Genomic DNA, 20,072 nt, shown 5'->3' with positions numbered 1-20,072 from the left:
ACAATTAAACGGGTCACAGTCTGTAAAAGGTGAAAAGGGTCCATTGGGGGATTTGTTTATTCATTCATTTTCTTTTCGGCCTAGTCCCTTTATTAACCTGGGGTCGCCACAGCGGAATGAACTGCCAAATTATCCAGCATATGTTTTACACAGTGGATGCCCTTAGGTAAAATGATTATTTACGGGGCCGGCCCGTGGCATAGGCAGTATAGGCAAATGCTAAGGGCGCTGTACATCCAGGGGGGCGCCAGAAATGAGCGTGGTTAAGTTGGTTTTGTTTTCGATATTCCTGACACATTCAGTGATAGACGGCAATAATTCAAAAACCTCTTACCCTAAAAAGATCTAAAGCCTGTTTACTACAAAAAGACAAAGCTGGTTATGTTTCACAGCTGTCTTTTTCTTTTCTTTTTTTCGCTCGACATTACAACCACTTCTTCGTTTGAGTCCTCGCAATCTGCGTTTAACCAGGAGAGCTCGCGCTGAGCACGGCTTTGAGTAAGGAACCGTCGGAAAAGTGCTTCTTTTTGATAAATGAGCACAGCTACTTAAGTAGTTGAATGCTTTATTATAGATCTGTGCATTCTTACATTAACACCTCTGTTATCAAACAAAACACAATGAGAGATTCATTTGCTGCTCTTCACTAAATAACTATAGTAACTTTAATCAATATGCAAATACAATTAAAAGTGAAAGAGATTTTATAGCTTTAATTAATTTCTATAGGCTATTTATTTTAATAGGCTAAACCTTTTATTTTATTGTCAATATTTTCTAATGTTTGCTATATATTCTATCATTTGAAGCTATTTGTTGTCCCATATTTTTTACATCCCAACGTTGACAGATTGCTAATCAATGAATAGCTATCTTAGCTAAATAGCTAACTAGATAGCTAAATAGTGCTATCTGTTAGTTTTAACGTCACCTAATGTTATGGAAGGGCATGGATGTTATGGAAAATAGTAATAGTAATGTAAATACCCCCATCATTCCTTCCTCAAATGTGTAAAATTGAGATCTATTCAGCTATAACGTTAATGGTGCATTGGCATATTTAGCCGACGTTTTCCCAGCTTGTAGTAGTCGATCAAAAAGCTATATAGTTTCGTATGACTATACACTAGCAGTGGAATTTCTTTGAAATTGAAATCTTGCCTAGGGTGCCAAACTGGTTAGGGCCGGGCCTAATTATTTATTACATTTACATGTGGTCATTTAGCACAGTGGTTCTCAAAGTGGGGGTCGGGACAATAAAAGGGGAGGGGGGGGGGTCGCCTGGTGATTTCCAAAAATCTTTTTTTTTTTTAATCATAAGAATGAGCATACTTTATTCATAACCTACTGAAGAGAAAAAATAATCGTTTACAGTTACTATATACTGTATAGTTATAGTAGCTTAGTTACTAGTTCTATTGGATTGCGACCCCTGGGGTAATTACATTATATTAAAGACACAGCAATAGTGTCAGATGCAGCAGATTGATTTTATAACACCAGGTTAAACTTTCTGGCCCATTTACAACACTGACATATGTTAAAAAAAATAAACGAAGAATAGACTTGGGTCTATTGGTGTGTGTGCGCCATTGCATGCAAGGTTTCTGTATTTATAACCACCTCAGAGGATATTAGGGGGTCGCGAGTCACTGGCATTGTCCTTTTGGGGGTGGAGGGTTGGAAAGTTTGGGGACCCCTGATTTAGCAGACACTCCAAAGCAACATACAGTTGAGGAGGCATTCAGCAATCCAACAAGAAGAGGCAATACACACAAGAAGTGCTAATTAGGGAACCGTTTGTGCTCAGAGAACAAAGTGAGTTAAGAGGGTGTTTTTTTTTTTAGAGAGAAAAGTGTGTTTCTATAGGTGGTTTGTCAAGCCCGCTCACCCATGAAACACACTTGTAATGAGGAGACTGACACTGCAGGATCCATTATGCAGTATTTATTAGTCACAGTCAAACACAAACATCCAATACGCACTAAAGTGCGAACACACATCAACAGTAATTATTGATGGTCTTGGGGCTGGCGGCTGACAGACACAGAGTGATTTACCAGGCATAGATCAGTGGCAGGCGTCGTGGTTCAGAATCCGTTAAACAGGCTTGGGTCGAGGGCAGGCAGCGTGGTTCAGAGTCCGTGTATCAAGCAAGGGTCGTGGGCAGGCAGAAGGCAAATCGGAGTCAGAAACAGTCCAGGGTTATACACAGAAGATCAGGCAGGAAAGACCGATCAGTAATGCTGGCCGGGGCTAAACAAGACTTCGCAATGGACTGGTGTTTGAGTGTAGCTTATATAGGAAGCGTGGGTCGTTACCGGGATTCAGTTCAGGTGTGCACAATCAGTATATAGATGGATGATGTAATGCTTAAAAGTCCGGGGATGGTGACCTCTGCTGGCCAGCGAGGGGAATGACTGGTACCGAGTCGGTGACAACACTTCATAATTCCAGTGGTTTTTTATATATGCACTCACCGGCCACTTTATTAGGTACCCCTTACTAGTACTGGGTTTGATCTCCTTTTGCCTTCAGAACTGCCTTAGGGCTCTATTTTGACGATCCATGCGCAAAGCGCAGAGCGCAGGGCGGAAACGCTTTCAGGACGTGTCAGAATCCATTTTTGCTATTATAAGGACGGAAAAATCCACTTTGCGCCGTGGCGCTTGGTCTAAAAGGGTTGATTTCATTTTCTTAATGAGTTATAGGTGTGTTTTGAGAATAAACCAATCAGAATCTCATCTCCCATTACCTTTAAGAGCCAGCTGCGTCGCACCATAAGCGCATTTGCTATTTACAAGACGTAAAGTAAGTGTAGGTGGAAAAACTGAGCATTTCACAAGCAAGAAAACAGTTAAACAGAGCATCTACAGCGCGAGAATGAGAGATAAGGCATCTCATAATCTAGTTTCACTTTTGCTCTCATGGATAGGGAAACGTGTTGTACGCACAGACATCGATAAGCCTATGAATAATTAATTTTGTTTGTTAAGCGCAAAGATTTGTTTCAAAACTATTTCTAAATTCAGTTCTAATTTCCAGCAAATGAATAAATGAACAATAATAACAAAGTGTGGTCAAAAACCTGAGTTATATGCTAATACACATGCTGTGCCCCATATGCTCTAAAACCTGCTGGTGGACAAATCTAACCTGTTTTTAATAAAACAAATATAAATATGGATATAATAAATAATACTGCTAATAATAATAACATTATACAAAAGCAAATTGAATAAACTGAAAAAGCCCCCGAGATGAAGAAGTATGAAGGCAGATTATTTTGCTTACCCCATTGGCTGATTATTTTGCTTGTTTTAAGAAAAACTCACTTAATTTTGGCATATTATTGCTGAAAACAAGGCAATATGTTTTGCTTGTCTAGAAAATTCTTCTTGATTTAAGAATTGTGAGATATTTGGACAAGAAACAAGACAAAAAATCTAAGTAAGAAAAGCATTTTTTGCAGTGTAAAACTGTTAAAGGCAGTAAAAACAGTCTATGATTTATTGTCTATTGTGCATGAATGGCACAATATGACACTAATAAGTCACATCAGATCAACGAAAATATTTAACAGCGACTCTAATAAGCCACATTTAACTAATAGCACATCCATAACACATGCATCACATATTTTACACCATCACATTCAGGAAATCCTCGCCGTTTTAAGTACCTGATATCTTTGTAATGTGAAAACAGTAGTTGTGAGTGAGGTGAGCGTGCATGAATGTCTAGTATGTTTGCTGTGGATAACAGGTGGGCTGAACAGGTTTTTCAGACTGAGGAATGCTGGTTTATCTTCATTTATGCAGAAATACACACCCACCTGTCAGTATATAAGCATCAGGATTGTCAGGAGCAGCGTGTGTGTGTTTAGCCATGAGTTTCAGCAGCCGCTCTGTGGGCTCCAACGCCTCAATCCCCCGGCAGGGAAACTCTTATTTCGGCTTTGGGAACATGATGCCGGCATCTGGAGCCCCGATCAGACCTGTGTCTGTGAACAGCAGTCTGCTGGCGCCGGTGGATCTGCAGCTGGACCCAGAGCTGCAGACGGTGCGCATGCAGGAGACACAGCAGATGAAGACGCTCAACAACCGCTTCGCCTCCTTCATCGACAAGGTCTGTTAATCACACCAGACTGAAGTTGGAAATTAATTAGAATATTTTTCGACATCTGAATAAATGACAATAAACCTTCTCTGAAACACTGGCAGGTTCGCAAACTAGAGCAGGAGAACAAGCTTTTGGAGACCAAATGGCGACTACTACAGAAAGAGACTAAAGCGGAGTCTAAACTGGAGCCCATGCTGAAGAATTACAGCACTTCCTTACAGATGCAGCTGGAGAGAGTGAAGAAAGACAAAGAGCAGCTGGATAACGAGCTCAGAAAAGCCCACGCACAGGTCCAGGAGCAAAAGCAGAGGTATGTATAGTCGCATCTGCTGAAAACTACAGTTCAGTTTATCATCATCAGCAGAATAATAGTTTTAGTGTAAACGTTAAATTCAATATATCCTAATATAAATGCTAAATAATGTAAAACAACAACAATACTGTTTGCAGCTATTATCATGGTAATCAGAGCTTAAGGCATAATATTGTGCATAATTTTCAATATACAGTTGAAGTCATAATTATTAGCCCCCCTTTGAATTTTTTGTTCCTTTTTAAATATTTTACAAGTGATGTTTAACAGAGTGGGGCGAGGCAGTGGCGCAGTAGGTAGTGCTGTCGCCTCACAGCAAGAAGGTCACTGGTTCGAACCTCGGCTCAGTTGGCGTTTCTGTGTGGAGTTTCCATGTTCTCCCTGCCTTCGTGTGGGTTTCCTCCGGGTGCTCCGGTTTCCCCCACAGTCCAAAGACATGTGGTACAGGTGAATTGGGTAGGCTAAATTGTCTGTAGTGTATGAGTGTGTGTGTGTGGAAGTTTCCCAGAGATGGGTTGCGGCTGGAAGGGCATCCGCTGCGTAAAAACTTGCTGGATAAGTTGGCGGTTCATTCCACTGTGGCGACCCCGGATTATTAAAGGGACTAAGCTGACAAGAAAATGAATGAATGAATGTTTAACAGAGCAAGAACATTTTCACAGCATGTCTGATAATATTTTTTCTTCTGGAGAAAGACTTATTTGTTTTATTTTGGCAAGAATAAAAGCAGTTCTTAATTTTGTACAATTTTAAGGTCAAGATTATTAGCCCCTTAAAGCTATTTTTTTGATTGTCTACAGAATAAACCCTCGTTATACAATAACTTGCCTAATTACCCTAACTTGCCTAGTTAACCTAGTTAAGCCTTTAAATGTCACTTTAAGCTGTATAGAAGTGTCTTGAAAAACATCTAGTCAAATATTATTTACTGTCATCATGGCAAAGATAAAGTAAATCAGTTATAAGAAATGAGTTATTAAAACTATTATGTTTAGAAATGTGCTGAAAAAAATCTGCTCTCCGTTAAACAGAAATTGGGGAAAAATATCTTTGCAAGTTGAATTATTGCAAACAGGTGGATTCAATTAAACTATGTTGAATTGATCTACAATGCTAAAAACCTGTTTGCCTTTCCACAAGAAAAAGACTATAGTAATTTATAGTAAATACTGTTAGGCGACGCAGTGGCGCAGTAGGTAGTGCTGTCGCCTCACAGCAAAAAGGTCACTGGTTCGAGCCTCAGCTGGGTCAGCTAGCGTTTCTGTGAGGAGTTTGCATGTTCTCCCTGCGTACGCATGGGTTTTCTCCAGTGCTTCGGTTTCCCCAACAGTCCAAAGACATGTGGTACAGGTGAATTGAGTAGGCTACATATCATCTTCATCTTATATTTATACTTTATTTAAGCTGTAATTCAATTACTAAACTTATATTATTGATTTCAGTAAACAATAATAATAATAGTGGGCGCAGTAGCCTTGTAGTAAGCACACTGACATATGGTGCAGTAGCACTTCAGGGCGTCCCGAGTGCGAATCCCAGCTCGAGGACATTTCCTGTCCCTACCCCCTCTCTCTCTCTCTCCCACCTTGTTTCCTGTCTAAAATACTGTCCTGTCCACCCAATAAAGGCAAAAAGGCAAAAAAAATCTTAAAATAATAATAATAATACTTAATTAAAAAGTTAATAAGACTTTTTTTTAATAACTCATTTCTAATAACTGATTTATTTTATCTTTGCCATGATGACAGCACATAATATTTTATTAGATATTTTTCAAGACATTTCTATACAGCTTAAAGTGACATTTAAAGGTCTAACTAGGTTAATTAGTTTAACTAGGCAGGTTAGGGTATTTAGGCAAGTTATTGTATAACGATGGTTTGTTCTGTAGACTATCAAAAACACAATTAGCTTAAAGGGGCTAATAATTTTGACCTCAAATGGGTGTTAAAAATGTAAAATTTCCTTGCTCTGTTCAACAGCATTTTGGCAAATATAAAAAAAATTAAAAAATCAAAGCAGGGCTAATAATTCTGACTTCAATATATATTTAAACTCTATTTTGAATAGCTTTAGCAATTCTGATATCATAAAGCAAATGTTGGATATACCAACATGCAGCTTCTCTTTGCAGGTATGAAGATGAGATTGGCAACAGAAACAAAGCTGAAAATGCGTTTGTTCTTCTGAAAAAGGTAAGACAGATTTGGGTGACATCATCAGGGTCATGACCTCATGGCCAGTGATTAAAAACTCATTGTTCTGTTGTTTATATTTATATTGGCTGTTTGTTGTTTACTTCCATTAATATATATATATATATATATATATATATATATATATATATATATATATATATATATATATATATATATATATATATATATATATATATATATATATATATATATATATATATATATATATATTGTTTATTGTCTTTTATATGTATATTTGTCTACCTGTTACCATACCAAACTATAAAATGGTATGATTTTGTAATGTAATGATTTATTCAGAGTGTTTAATTTAGCTGAACAAGCCTGTAAATATTGTATAGTTTATTTTTATTTATGGTTATTTTGTCACTTTTACCTTTTTTTGCGGTTAGTTACCAACAATAATCCTATACCCAAGTTGGTTCTTTTTGCCTCCAAACTAACTTTAAATAAATCTTCTGACAGGACGTAGACACGACATACTTGGGTAAAATTGCCCTGGAGGAAAAATTAGAAACAATCCAGGAAGAGCTGAACTTTTTCAAGAGCTTCTATGAGCAGGTAAAATGCAAATCCAGACGCGCAACAGAAACACACAGATGTTTGAGATGATCTGAGATGGATTTGTCTTCACCTGTAGGAGCTGGAGGAGCTGCGGGACGAGGTGAAGGACACGTCTGTGGTGGTGCAGATGGACAACAGCCGAAATCTGAACATGGAGAAGATCCTCGCTGACGTCAAGAGCCAGTATGAGGAGATTTCAGCCTGCAGTCGCAGAGAAGCCGAGGCCTGGTACAAGAACAAGGTGAGGAGGGTCCCATCTGCTGAATCACTAGAGGAGAAACATGACATTATTGAGACAATAAATAAATCAGAGAAGTTAGGTTTAGGTCAAGCATTCAGATTATTTTAGGATTACACTGTAAAAAAGTGCTGTAAAATGTACAGTATTACTGGTAATTTTGCAGTCCCCCTAGTTTCTTACATGTTTGGGGGTTTTTTGCAATACTGATTTGTGGTGGTAATTCCCAGAAATTTGTGGAAAATTTTGCGATTAAAAAAAATTATAAATAGGATAATGTATTTAACATATTAGGTATGTGCTGGATGTGCAATCTACATATATAACACAATTCAAAAAAATAAAGCTTGTCAAGATCTAAACCATAAATCTAAAACGGTAGGAATTAAGCCAAAGGAAGGTTGTATGACTCTTATTTTTTATACTCTCACACTTTCTGTATATTCCATTGCTCTGTTTTTTTAGATGTTTGGTCCCACTTTCTTTTGTAGTCTGACACGCGTCAAACGGATGAAACGCTCAAGTCATTCGCTCAGCTTGTGCCGCAGGATGTCTAATCGCATCTTTCCATTGACTTCAGATGTAAATCACTCACGATTTATGCTTCATTTACGTCTGCTTACTGTATGGGCTGATAAACAATTTTCCCTCACTTTCATGATTGTGAGGGCATAAGTGAGATGTCATTTTTTGTGCGCTGCGTATGCAATGTCTATAAGTCACGTAAAACATTTGCAAACTGAAATTAATATAATTTGGTTCTATGGTTAGAATTAGATGTTTATTTTCTTCTGATTATTTTGCATTTAAATAAAAATTTTGCAGGATCGCAATTATTATAATTTTTTTTGGCTTTTTGTTGTCCACTTACTTTACGTCCTGTAAATAGCAAATGCGCTTATGGCGCGACGCAGCTGGCTCTTAAAGGGAATGGGAGATGTGCGTTGAATTTTTTGACAGAAAAAAAAAATAAAAAATCGCAAAAACATGAAGGTCTGACTGTGGTTGCCAGTAATACTGTAAAACTTACAAGTGCACTGCAATTTAACAATTGCAATTGTGCTGTATAAATATAGCAGAGTTGTACATGTTAATTTGCAAGTTTTACCAGTATGCTGTAAAAATTTACAGTAATAATGTAAAATTTACAAGTGCACTGCAATTTAACAATTACAACTGTGCTGTAGTTTTACACTACCAAAATGGCCAGTAATACTGTAAATTTTACAGCAATGTTTTACAGTCCACTTATGGATTTTGTTTGTCTGTTAATTATTGCCAAGTCATTGGACAACAATGGTTCGTTCTGTAGAAAATTGAAAAATATAAAGTCTTTAGGAAGCTAATAATTTTGAATATAATATTTAAAAATGCCTTCATTCCAGCCAAACTAAAAGAAATAAGGTGTTCTCCAGAAGAATAAAATTATAGGAAATAAATTTTCCTTACTACATTAAAAATTCCATAGGAAATATTTAGAAAAAGTATAAAAACTTTAGCTTTCCCAGAGATGGGTTGCGGCTGGAAGGGCATCCGCGGCGTAAAAAGCTGCTGGATAAGTTGGCGGTTCACTCCGCTGTGGCGACCCTGGATTAATAAACGGACTAACCTGACAAGAAAATGAATGAATGAATGAATGAATAAAAACTTTAGTTTTTTTAAAAATTACTTAAGTCAGTCTCTACAAGGAATTTTCAGAGTCTGAGTTCTTGAGATAAAAAAAAAACTATTTTACAACATGTGCAAATAATACCAAAACATTTCAGAAAGACATTACAAAATCAATCATTTTGGCTGCAATTATATGAATAAAATGACCCTACAATATCCTGGAGGGACTGCCAAGTGCTGTTAAAAGGAGAGATTTTTGTTCAACACTTTTTTTTTAAACATAATAGTTTTAATAACTAATTTCTTTTGTCTTTGCCATAATAACTAGATATTTAGCAAGATACTAGTAATCAGTTTAGTATAAGAACAACGTGAGGATCAGATTTGCTGAAACACTAGAGCAGAAATATGAGATTACTGAAGACGTTTCTCTAGAGAAAAATCACAGATGCCTAAAGCAAAGATTATACTTTCTCATTTAATATCCATGAAAAACAAGTGAGATCTTGAGATGGTATCTGTCATTTCCGGCAGGTTCTCATGTTTTAAAGTACTGTAATCTTAAGAGTTTAAACTTTTGAACTCACACAGCAAAGTAGAATGGCTGGCGTTAACTTTTAAGTGGTTTATTGCAATCTTTTATATTCCACAGCACCCAAAATCCTAATTTCAAGGCACTTATCCTATATATATATATATATATATATATATATATATATATATATATATATATATATATATATATATATATATATATATATATATTTATATACACACACACACACAGTTGAAGTCATAATTATTCGATTTTTTTCTCTTAAAATATTTTCCAAATGATGTTTAACAAAGCAAGGAATTTTTCACAGTATTTCCTATAATATTTTTTTCTTCTGGAGAAAGTCTTATTTGTTTTATATCGGCTAGAATAAAAGCAGTTTTTATTTCTTTAACAAACATTTTAAGGTAAATATTATTAGATTTTTTTCCCAATAGTCTACAGAACAAACCATCGTTATTCAATGATTTGCCTACTGTAATTACCCTAACCTGCCTAATTAGCCTAGTTAAGCCTTTAAATGTCGCGTTATTCTGTATAGAAGTATCTTGAAGAATATCTAGTCAAATATTATGTACTGTCATCAGGGCAAAGATAAAATAAATCTCTTATTAGAAATGAGTTATTAAAACTATTTTGATTAAAAATGTGTTGAAGAAATCTTCTTTCCATTAAACAAAAAATGGGAAATAAAGTATACAGGAGGGCTAATAACTCTTACTTCAACTGTATATATAGATATTATTAATTGTGTATTTCTATCTATGTATACCTCATAATTGTGCATATACCTGTTTTCCTCCACAGTTTGACTTGGTTTCATCTCAGGCTAACCAGTGCAGCACAGAGCTGAAAAACAACAAAGGTGCAATAGACGAGTTGAAAAGGAAAATACAGCGCCTGCAAAATGACATCACCTCAGCTAAATCACAGGTAAATTTCCAGATAACACTATTCATCGGCTCGTTTATTTACAATGAAACTGATTGTATCTGTCAGTAAAAGCATGGATGCCTTTCAATACTATCTCAGAGGCGATCTCTTAATGGGCCGGGCCTGTAGATGCATGTTAGCAGCTCGATCTGTGTGATTTACATTTCTGACACCATTACAGTGTGACAACGTGGAGGAGAAAATCAAGGAGGCGGAGCGTGACGGCGAGGAGGCGGTGCTTGATGCCACTGAGCAAATCCGCCTGCTGGAGGAAGCACTGCAGAAAGCCAAAAAGGAAATGGCCAGACAGCTTAGAGATTACCAGGAGCTGATGAACCTCAAACTGGCTCTGGATATCGAGATCGCCACATACAAGAAACTACTGGAAGGAGAAGAGGACAGGTGAGACCGTGAAGCCGGAGTGCCCCACTTATGATTTTAAGTACTGGATTAACTACTAATCTTTTAATATATCTATAGAGGGAAAATAAGTATTGAATAGGCCATCATTTTTCTCAGAAAACATATTTCTAAAGGTGCTGTTGACTTGAAATTTTCTCAAGATGTTGGTAACAACCAAAGAAATCTATATATGCAAAGAAAACTAAACTGATTAGATTATAAATTAAGTTATGTGTATTAAAATGAAATTACACCTGTAAAAAGTATTGAACACATGAAGAAAGGGAGGTGTAGAAAGGCAGTGAAAGCCCAGACAGCAGCTGAAATGTCTTGGTAGTTATTCAGCAACTCTCTGCTCTTCCTCAGTGTAAATGAATATTCGCTGCTGCAGTCTACATCCACATTACCAGGAGGATTGAAGATGAAACCAGGGTGGACATTTCAGCAAGACAATGATCCAAAACACAGCCAGGGAAACTCTCAAATGCTTTCAGAGTGAGAAAATCAAGCTGTAGAATGGCCCAGCCAATCCCCTGACCTAAATCCAATAGAAAATACCAAAAAAAGCTCAGATTTGATAGACGAGAACCACAGAACCATCAAGATTTTTAGTCTGTTGAAGTCCTGAGGAATGCATGTGACTTCATTCTCCATATGAGAGGCGTCTTCATGCTGCCACCACCACCAAAAAAAATAAATAAATAAAAATAATAGTATATATATAATATATACAAAGTATTAAATACATTTCAGTAGTTTAGTAGTTTCTCCTTGTGTCATTCCATTGCTATTACACATAAAAAATCTGATTTTTTTTTGTTTTAGTTTTAGGTTTGTATTTTTGGGGTTTTTGAACCAAAATCTGGTTCAATTTAATGTCAACAGCTCCTTTACAAATATTATTCCCAGGAAAAATCATGACGTGTTCATTACTTATTTTCCATGTTGTACTTCAACCGCATAAACAAACTATAAAACAAACAAAGTGTGTGTATATATGTATATATATATATATATATATATATATATATATATATATATATATATATATATATATATATATATATATATTATTATTATTATTATTTTTTTTAAATATGTAAATATTATTTTTCACTGTAAAATATTTTACATTATATATTTATCCCATTAAATACATTTTGAATTCACTGAAATCAGTGAGGATGATGAAAAATAATAACTTCCCAAATCGTTTTTTCTCCCATTAGGATTGGCCGATAATTCTATTTAAACATCCATCCAAGAATCTGAATGATCAAGAATCTAACGAAACACACATCTTTAAATCAACCCCTGTGTTTTACTGCCAGGTAAAAAAAGAGAGAGAGAAAAACAGGGAAAATATACAGTATAACTTTTGCATTGTACTCGCATATTCTTAAGTTCAGAGTTTTTTTTTTTTGCTGTTCCTTTTCTTTAAATAAATACTTAAAAGTAAAACAATTTTGTGTATCTTTATATGCCCAATGTCTTATTTTTTACTAAAAGATTTATCTGTTTTTCTCTGTTATATTGAAGTTATTTGACAATTCATTCATTCATTCATTTTCTTGTCGGCTTAGTCCCTTTATTAATCTGGGGTCGCTACAGCGGAATGAGCCGCCAACTTATCCAGCATGTTTTTACGCAGCAGATGCCCTTCCAGCCGCAACCCATCTCTGGGAAACATCCACACACACACTCGCACACACACTCATACACTACGGACAATTTAGCCTACCCAATTCACCTATACCGCATGTCTTTGGACTGTGGGGGAAACTGGAGCACCCGGAGGAATCCCACGCGAAGGCAGGGACACCATGCAAACTCCACACAGAAACGTCAACTGAGCCGAGGTTCGAATCAGCGACCCAGCGACCTTCTTGCTGTGTGGCGACGGCACTACCTACTGCGCCACTGCCTCGCCTATTTGACAACCTCTTCATGATTTCTTTTTTGTTGCTGTTTTTTATTATACACTATGAAAAATGTTGGGTTCCACACAATAGATTTGGAAATTAAGTTAAAATAAAGGAATTAGTTTTTTTTTGTTTTAACAAATTTAAGTGGATCTAACGTAAAACAATTAGGTTGTCCAAAAAAACTAAAGAACTGAGTTGTTTCGGCTCATTTTATTGATAATAATTTTGCGTATATGCACATTATGTATACATTTTTCTTATTTACCTATTCATACAGTTCCTCCAAAAAGGCAATAAAAAAATTATTTAAAAGTTCCTAAAGGTCAATATTTGCAAATTGAGATTTATATATCATCAGAAAGCTGAATAATTATTGAAGTATGGTTTAAAGTTGTCCAAAATAAAGATCTTAAAATGCAAGTTAGTAATCAAAAATTTACTTTTGATATAATTAGAGTAGGGGCGGCACGGTGGCTCAGTGCTTAGCACTTACAACAAGAAAGTCACTGATTCGAGTCCTGGCTAAGCCAGTTGGCATTTCTGTGAGGAGTTTGCATGTTCTCCCCGTGTTGGTGTGGGTTTCCTCTGGCTCCTCCGGTTTCCCCCACAGTCCAAAGACATGCACTATAGGTGAATTGAATAAACTAATTTGGCCGTAGTGTATGAGTATGTGTGAATGTAAGAGTGTATAGATGTTTCCCAATGCTGGGTTGCAGTTGGAGGAACATCCTCTGCGCAAAAGGCGCTATGGCGCTACTCAACTGACTGTTAAAGGGAATGGGAGATGAGACTTTGATTGGTTTATTCTCAAAACACACCCATAACTCATTAAGAGAATAAGCTCAACCCTGTTAGAACATGCACCACGGCGCAAAGCCGTCCTTAAAATAGCAAAAGTGGATTCTGACACGCCCTTAATGCATCAAAATAGAGCCCTAAATGTTGTGGGGGGTGAGACTATTCAACAGAGACCAAAATAATAAGCTTTGATCAACATGGCATAAACAATTGATAATGTAAGAAACATCAGAGAATTGCACATCATCATTTGCATGGATGTACAAAAGCCTTTGCAGCTTGTTCAAAGGATTGAGAAACTGCTTATTTGATGTACACAAGTGACACAACGATGTGAAGATTTAACAGGTAGTTTGAAAAACTTCAATTCTGATCTGAGAAATGGACCAAACCGACTGAGAAAAACTGTAATGTGAGTTATGTGATGACATTGAATGTATTTGTGTTGCTTGTTTTTTGTGATGTGTGTGATGTGAACGCTGATGCTGTTGTGTGGTGAAGCTACATTTCCAGTTGTGGACAATAAAGAAAGTCAAGTAAATATTATAATGACTTTTTGACATTATAAAAATCTAAAACTTTCAATAACAATGTATTTTTGGTTACTGCCAAACATATAACTGTGTGTGCAACATACGACTAATGTTGGAATATTAAATCAATTCCATGCGTGTTCAAGAAAAAAGGTCAGGAGAGATTTTTCTTCAATGTCAAAAATCGTAACAATGTATTGGATACAAATGAATAATTCGTTTCACAGAGTTTTGTTATCCTCAATGCAATGCAAAAGTTACAAAAAGGAGGTGCGCAACAACTTTCTTTTCCCGACTTTAACTTATATAGGCAGCTGATATTAACAGGTGGAGTTTAATGAAATTTGTCATTTGTCAGTCATTGTTCAGTCCTCCATTGGCCGCACCCCAGACATACTTCCTCTTTTTCTATGAATTCTCTGCACAACAACAACAACAACAAAAAAGCATACAACTTTCTGTGCTCTGTGTTCAGTTTTAACACCTCTCTTCAGACAGGAAGTTTCTGCAGAGCTGAATTTAACTTTTAATTTAACCTATCTATCTACTTCTGCAAAAATGCTAATTAGTATGCACAGCACTCACACACAACAGTAGAAGTTCAGTTAATATATAACCCTTACATGACCAATACAAATAATTGTTTGATTAAAAGAAAAAGAGACAAAAATAATGAAAAAAATGTATTCCAATTTTCTAACACAAAATTTTATTTATTTTTTTTGGTCACATTTATTTTTAATTTTTTTTATTCATTACTTGCTTCTCATTCACGATTGTTTAAATAATGTTTAAGATGTAAACTGCTCATAATATGGTATGTATGTTCTGCCCTTAGGTGTGTATTACATGAAACTGCTTCAAATTACATAAGTGTACAAGACACCGAGTCATGCGTGGAATCTGAAGCATCCATTTACTCTAAACTAGTTTTTAATCAAAGAACAGCTGTTATTGAGGTCAAACGTTTTACCAAAAACCATGGTCTAACGCTAATAAAGGGCTGAAGCAAGAGTTTGTGTCGTTTTGTCCTCAGGGGGAAAAACAGGACAGATAAGATTCCAAGGAAAGCAGCGCATGAAAAGACAACACGACACAACACCCCCTCAAGACTGTACCCAAACACCTTTACACAAACACATAGCAATGATGAGACAACAAATTACGACACTTTTCACATGATTGATCCTCATGGCCAAGCCAAGAAAAACATACAGCTGAGCAACCATCTGTTAACACAATCTGCAGCTGTAAAATAAACAGCATTTTTAAATGTAATCCTGGACAACAAAACTAGTCATAAGGGTAATCTTTTTGGAAATTGAGATTTATACATGGGGACAATAAGTGTTGAACACATCATGGTTTTTCCTGGGAATAATGTTTGTAAAGAGACTGTTGACATGGAATTGAACCAGATTTTGTTAAAACTAAACAATACAAACATAAAAATACAACAAAACAAAAAAATCAAACATGGGTTATGTGTAATAACAATGAAATGACACGAGGAGAAACTACTGAAATGTGTTTAATATAGAAGAGTTTTTTTAGACGGCAGCTTAAAGACGCCTCTCATATGGAGAATGAAGTCACATGCATTGCTCACGTGTGAGTTTCTCACAGACTTCAGCAGAGTGTAAAAATCTTGATGGTTCTGTGGGTCTCGTCTATCAAATCTGAGCTTTATTTGGTATTTTCTATTGGATTCAGATCGGGTGATTGGCTCGGCCATTCTACAGCTTAATTTTCTTTCCTTGAAGCATTTGAGAGTTACTTTGACTGTGTTTGCATCATTGTTTTGCTGAGACGTCCACCCTTGTTTCATCTTCATCATCCTTCTAATGTAAAAGTTGGACTGAAGCAGCAAATATTCATTTACACTGAGGAAGAGCAGAGGGTTGCTGAAGAACTACTGAGAGATTTCAACTGCTGTCTGGGCTTTCACTGCCTTTTTACACCTCCCTTTCTTCATATGTTCAATACTTTTTCCCTGCATATATATATAAGGGTGATGCAGTGGTGCAGTAGGTAGTGCTGTCGCCTCACAGCAAGAAGGTCGCTGGTTCGAGCCTCGGCTGGGTCAGCTGGCATTTCTGTGTGGAGTTTGCATTTTCTCCTTGCGTTCGCATGGGTTTTCTCCGGGTGCTCCGGTTTCCCCTAGAGTCTAAAGACATGTGGTAGAGGTGAATTGAGTAAACTAAATTGTTCAAAGTGTATGAGTGTGAATGAGTGTGTGTGGAATATTATATATAAAATAAAAAAATAAATGAATAAATAGATAACTAACTAACTAACTAACTAACTAACTAACTAACTAATATATATAAAAGAAATAACTAATTAAATAAATAGATAACTAACTAACTAACTAAATATTATATATATATATATATATATATATATATATATATATATATATATATACAATAAATAAATGAATAGATAACTAACTAAATATTATATATAAAATAAATAACTAAATAACTAAATAAATAGATAACTAACTAAATATTATATATATAAAATATCTAACTAAGTAACTAACTAAATATTATATATAAAATAAATAAATAGATAATTAACTAACAAAAAAAAAAAAAAAAAAAATATATATATATATATATATATATATATATATATATATATATATATATATATATATATATAAAATAGATAACTAACTACCTAACTATATAAATATATATTATTTATATAAAATAAATAAATAAATAATTAAATAGAAATGATATATAAAATAACTAACTAACTAAATAAATATTATATATAAATTAAATAAATAAATAGAGAGAAATAAACAAACAAACAAAAAATAAATAAATACATACATACACACACACACACACACACACACACACACACACACACACACACACACACACACACACACACACACATATATATATATATATATATATATATATATATATATATATATATATATATATATATATATATATTATATATATATATAATAAAATTCTTAAGAGTGCTAATAATATTGACCTTATCAGTGTAATTTTTTTAATTAAATATAAATTCGTTTTTGTTGTTAATCCAGCCAAACTAATAAAACTTTCTCCAGAAAAAATTTAATAGACAATAATAATAAAATTAAATTAGAAGAAAAAGGTCACAATTCTGAGATGTTAACTCAAAGTTTGAAGAGAAAATTATAAATCGAGTGACATATATATAAACTCAAAATTCTGACTTTGTTTTTATTCAGTTTTTATTTATTTATTTTTGTTTGCTTGATTGTTTCAGAATTTTGGGTTTACATCATAAAGTTACAAAAAATCTGAACCATGGCTATTTTACAAATATAGAGCAAAAGATAGAAAGGCTGAATGCAGGCTTAAAATACAGAGAGGAAAAATCTGAATAATAAGACAGAAACGTAGAATTTCAACTATTTTCTTCTCAATAACATATTTTAAATGAACAATTCTGACTTTTCCCCTCTCATAATTGTTAACTCACAACTTCAATCAACAGAATGTAAGATATAAATCGAGAGGAAAATGGTAGAAAAACCTTTGATAGGGTCTAAATCACCATTTCAAATATTTATTGATTTTTTTTTTTTTCTGCATTGAAAAAAAGTACCATCTTTCACACATCCCTTTAAATACGGTACGCCCTTGAATTTTTGTTATATTTTCCAAAACAACGAACCACAGAGTTATGGGATGTTATGGATGTGGCCAAAAAAAAATGCAAGTTTACAGCATACATTGTAGAAATTCTGTGAATTAAACTGCACTACCCAGAGTGTCGCTATTTTGGTGAAAAAGTAATTGTTTTCATGGCAACTTTTACATTTGCATGGAATTGCTCATATCCAGTATAAAACACTTTATTAAAAATGTAGAATTGATTACTATAGGCATGGGACGATAATCGTTTTTAAAGTGTACCACGGTTTGGAAAAGTCAAAGTTTTAAAACCGCAAAAATGTTCTGCTATACCGTTTCTAAGGTATGACATGTTTTTTTTGTTTTTTTTTACAATTAATTTATTTAGTTTTTTAGAGCAACAGTATCTCCAGCAGAAAATGACCCTCCAAATCAAAAGCTACTGGTCAGCCCATGATTTAGCAAATATTTGAAAAACAAATCATTTCTAAACCAACATCCTATGCTGCTATGTGCATCATATGTGCCATGCAGTGCAGTGACTTGCTTACTTTAATATCCAAATAAAAGAAAGATATCCAAAGATGAAAGAGTAAAGATATCTGTTTTGTATAAACTAATTAAGATTGCAGGTCAAGGATTTATTTTAGTTATTTAGCCTGACATGTTTACTGTTCCAAAATATTTCAATGTTTTTTAAAAATAATATATTGAGTTCAAATGGAAAACATTTATTTATTTATTTTTACCCAGAAGAATATATTTGAGCGCAGCAATCACAATATCATACCGAGAAATATTGATATTTTTATCCACGGTTTACATACCATCAGAATCCCATGCCTAAATTACTATATATGTTTTCCATATGGGAATTTGGGAAATAACAGACAACTGTACAAAATCAATTGTATAAATATACAAAAAAATGAGGAGGTTGAATAGGTAATTTCAAGCAATTTTTCTCTGTGATTGAGAATTCACAAAAACTAGTGAAGAACTGTAGTATGTCTCAAGATGGCGCTGTTGAACTTTACCACGCTTCCGTGTTGGAAACGACTGTAGTGTAAAGAAACATCGAAACGTTTTCACTGGTTTTATTTCGGGTTACTGTTTTATTATAGATAAGAGTTTGTCGTTTTGAAGAAAATAGCGAAATTCTATATAACTTACTGGGTCTGTTCAAGAGCGCTGTTTGAACTGACTGATGTTTGACTAAAACTACAACATGGCAATCACATTTGACTATTTGATATGAAAATATTTAGCTTGGTTTGATTTGGGTGGTCTTAGAATGTATTATTAGTAAATTACGGACACAAACTCACTTCCTCGGACGAAAGAGCAGCGAGCAGCGTAAAGGAGACAGCAGCTTTGACTTCACTCACCGTTAGCAAAACATCAGGATTTCTCACGATATTTTTACGGATATTCAGCCATGCTGAGCGAGATTTCAGATGGTGAGAGGAAAAAGGTGGTTTTGATATTTTTAGCTTCTTATTGTTTGCGGTTTAGAATGAATTCAGGCAGGATCGTGTAAGGGAATCTTTAGATGCTAGATAGATAATGAGGGATGAGTCTGTATATTGTTTTTCTATCAGTTTGGCCTGTCTGTCAAACTTTAAAAACGATAGATAGATAGATAGATAGATAGATAGATAGATAGATAGATAGATAGCTTTTTGTCGTATTTCTAGTCCAAATTTTTATTAAAAAAGCATTTTTTAGACATACAAGTACAAAATGTTGTTTTGTATTTAGAATTAAGTAAAAAAAGTGTATTGAAACAAGCAAAATAATCTCTCAAATAGCTAAAATCTTATTTCAACGTAAAACAGCACTATTTTAGATAAGAGATATTTATGCTAAGAAAGTTAGAAAGTGTTTTTAGATAGATAGATAGATAGATAGATAGATAGATAGATACATAGATAGATAGATAGAGGAAAAATAAATATGAGAAAAAAAGATGATAAACATTAATCTGAGATGCAGTTAATCAAGAACTCTGGATGTTGAATTGTATGTACATATTTGTTATAAATATACAGGTTATAAGGTGCTGTGTACAAATGTGAATGTAGAAAGTATTGCATGGTATATTGAGCATTGCTTTGTACAAGTGCGTATGAGAAAGTATTGCAGATATTTATTGCACAGTTGGGGGATATTTCACTGTTCATAAGGTAGATGGCCTAA

At 34.6% G+C, this 20,072-nt stretch overlaps 2 protein-coding genes and 1 long non-coding RNA gene across 13 annotated transcripts in view; 2 read left to right on the top strand and 1 right to left on the bottom strand.

The window, feature by feature from the left end:
• Positions 1-3,496: 3,496 nt before the first annotated feature.
• LOC141375576 (uncharacterized) lies at positions 3,497-19,347 on the bottom strand. The gene is made up of 4 exons (XR_012384083.1): positions 19,202-19,347; positions 10,415-10,472; positions 7,289-9,065; positions 3,497-4,147 (listed from the first exon to the last, which is right to left on the bottom strand). It is a non-coding gene; the product is annotated as an uncharacterized lncRNA (long non-coding RNA).
• si:dkey-222n6.2 lies at positions 3,873-14,225 on the top strand. 2 transcript variants are annotated; one of them, XR_012384082.1, is made up of 9 exons: positions 3,873-4,128; positions 4,224-4,432; positions 6,570-6,630; positions 7,120-7,215; positions 7,295-7,459; positions 10,431-10,556; positions 10,738-10,958; positions 12,188-12,719; positions 13,494-14,225. XR_012384082.1 is itself a non-coding variant. In XM_003199050.7 (8 exons), exons 1-8 carry the CDS (start codon positions 3,889-3,891, stop codon positions 12,198-12,200), a joined length of 1,131 nt encoding a protein of 376 aa, XP_003199098.1. In that variant the 5' UTR covers positions 3,873-3,888; the 3' UTR covers positions 12,201-14,225. The 2 variants fall into 2 exon arrangements, 1 of the variants encoding a protein (XP_003199098.1); XM_003199050.7 differs by having other exon boundaries at positions 12,188-14,225.
• si:ch73-233m11.2 overlaps positions 18,935-20,072 on the top strand; it is a 30,438-nt gene continuing 29,300 nt past the window's right edge. For 6 of the 10 annotated variants that reach the window (XR_012384079.1, XR_012384078.1, XR_012384077.1 and 3 more), the window contains exon 1: positions 18,935-19,333. Coding sequence is in view for 3 of the 10 variants with exons in the window: in XM_073910053.1 (XP_073766154.1) it covers positions 19,312-19,333 (22 nt within the window). In the remaining 7 variants the exon portion in view is untranslated. Of the gene's footprint in view, positions 19,348-20,072 lie in introns of all 10 variants that reach the window. The other 4 variants (XR_012384081.1, XR_012384080.1, XM_073910055.1 and 1 more) reach the window with 1 other exon arrangement.

Source organism: Danio rerio, chromosome 8 (assembly GCF_049306965.1).
Source record: "Danio rerio strain Tuebingen ecotype United States chromosome 8, GRCz12tu, whole genome shotgun sequence".
In the NCBI taxonomy this organism is placed as follows: domain Eukaryota; kingdom Metazoa; phylum Chordata; class Actinopteri; order Cypriniformes; family Danionidae; genus Danio; species Danio rerio.
The sequence above is the reverse complement of the archived record's forward strand: the minus strand, read 5'-3'. Positions and strand labels throughout refer to the sequence as shown.

Coding starts and splice junctions, on each gene's coding strand:
- si:dkey-222n6.2 (XM_003199050.7), top strand. CDS start 3,889: ATGAGTTTCAGCAGCCGCTCTGTGGGCTCCAACGCCTCAATCCCCCGG. Junction 6,631..7,119: donor CGTTTGTTCTTCTGAAAAAG/GTAAGACAGATT, acceptor ATCTTCTGACAG/GACGTAGACACGACATACTT. Junction 10,557..10,737: donor TCACCTCAGCTAAATCACAG/GTAAATTTCCAG, acceptor ACACCATTACAG/TGTGACAACGTGGAGGAGAA.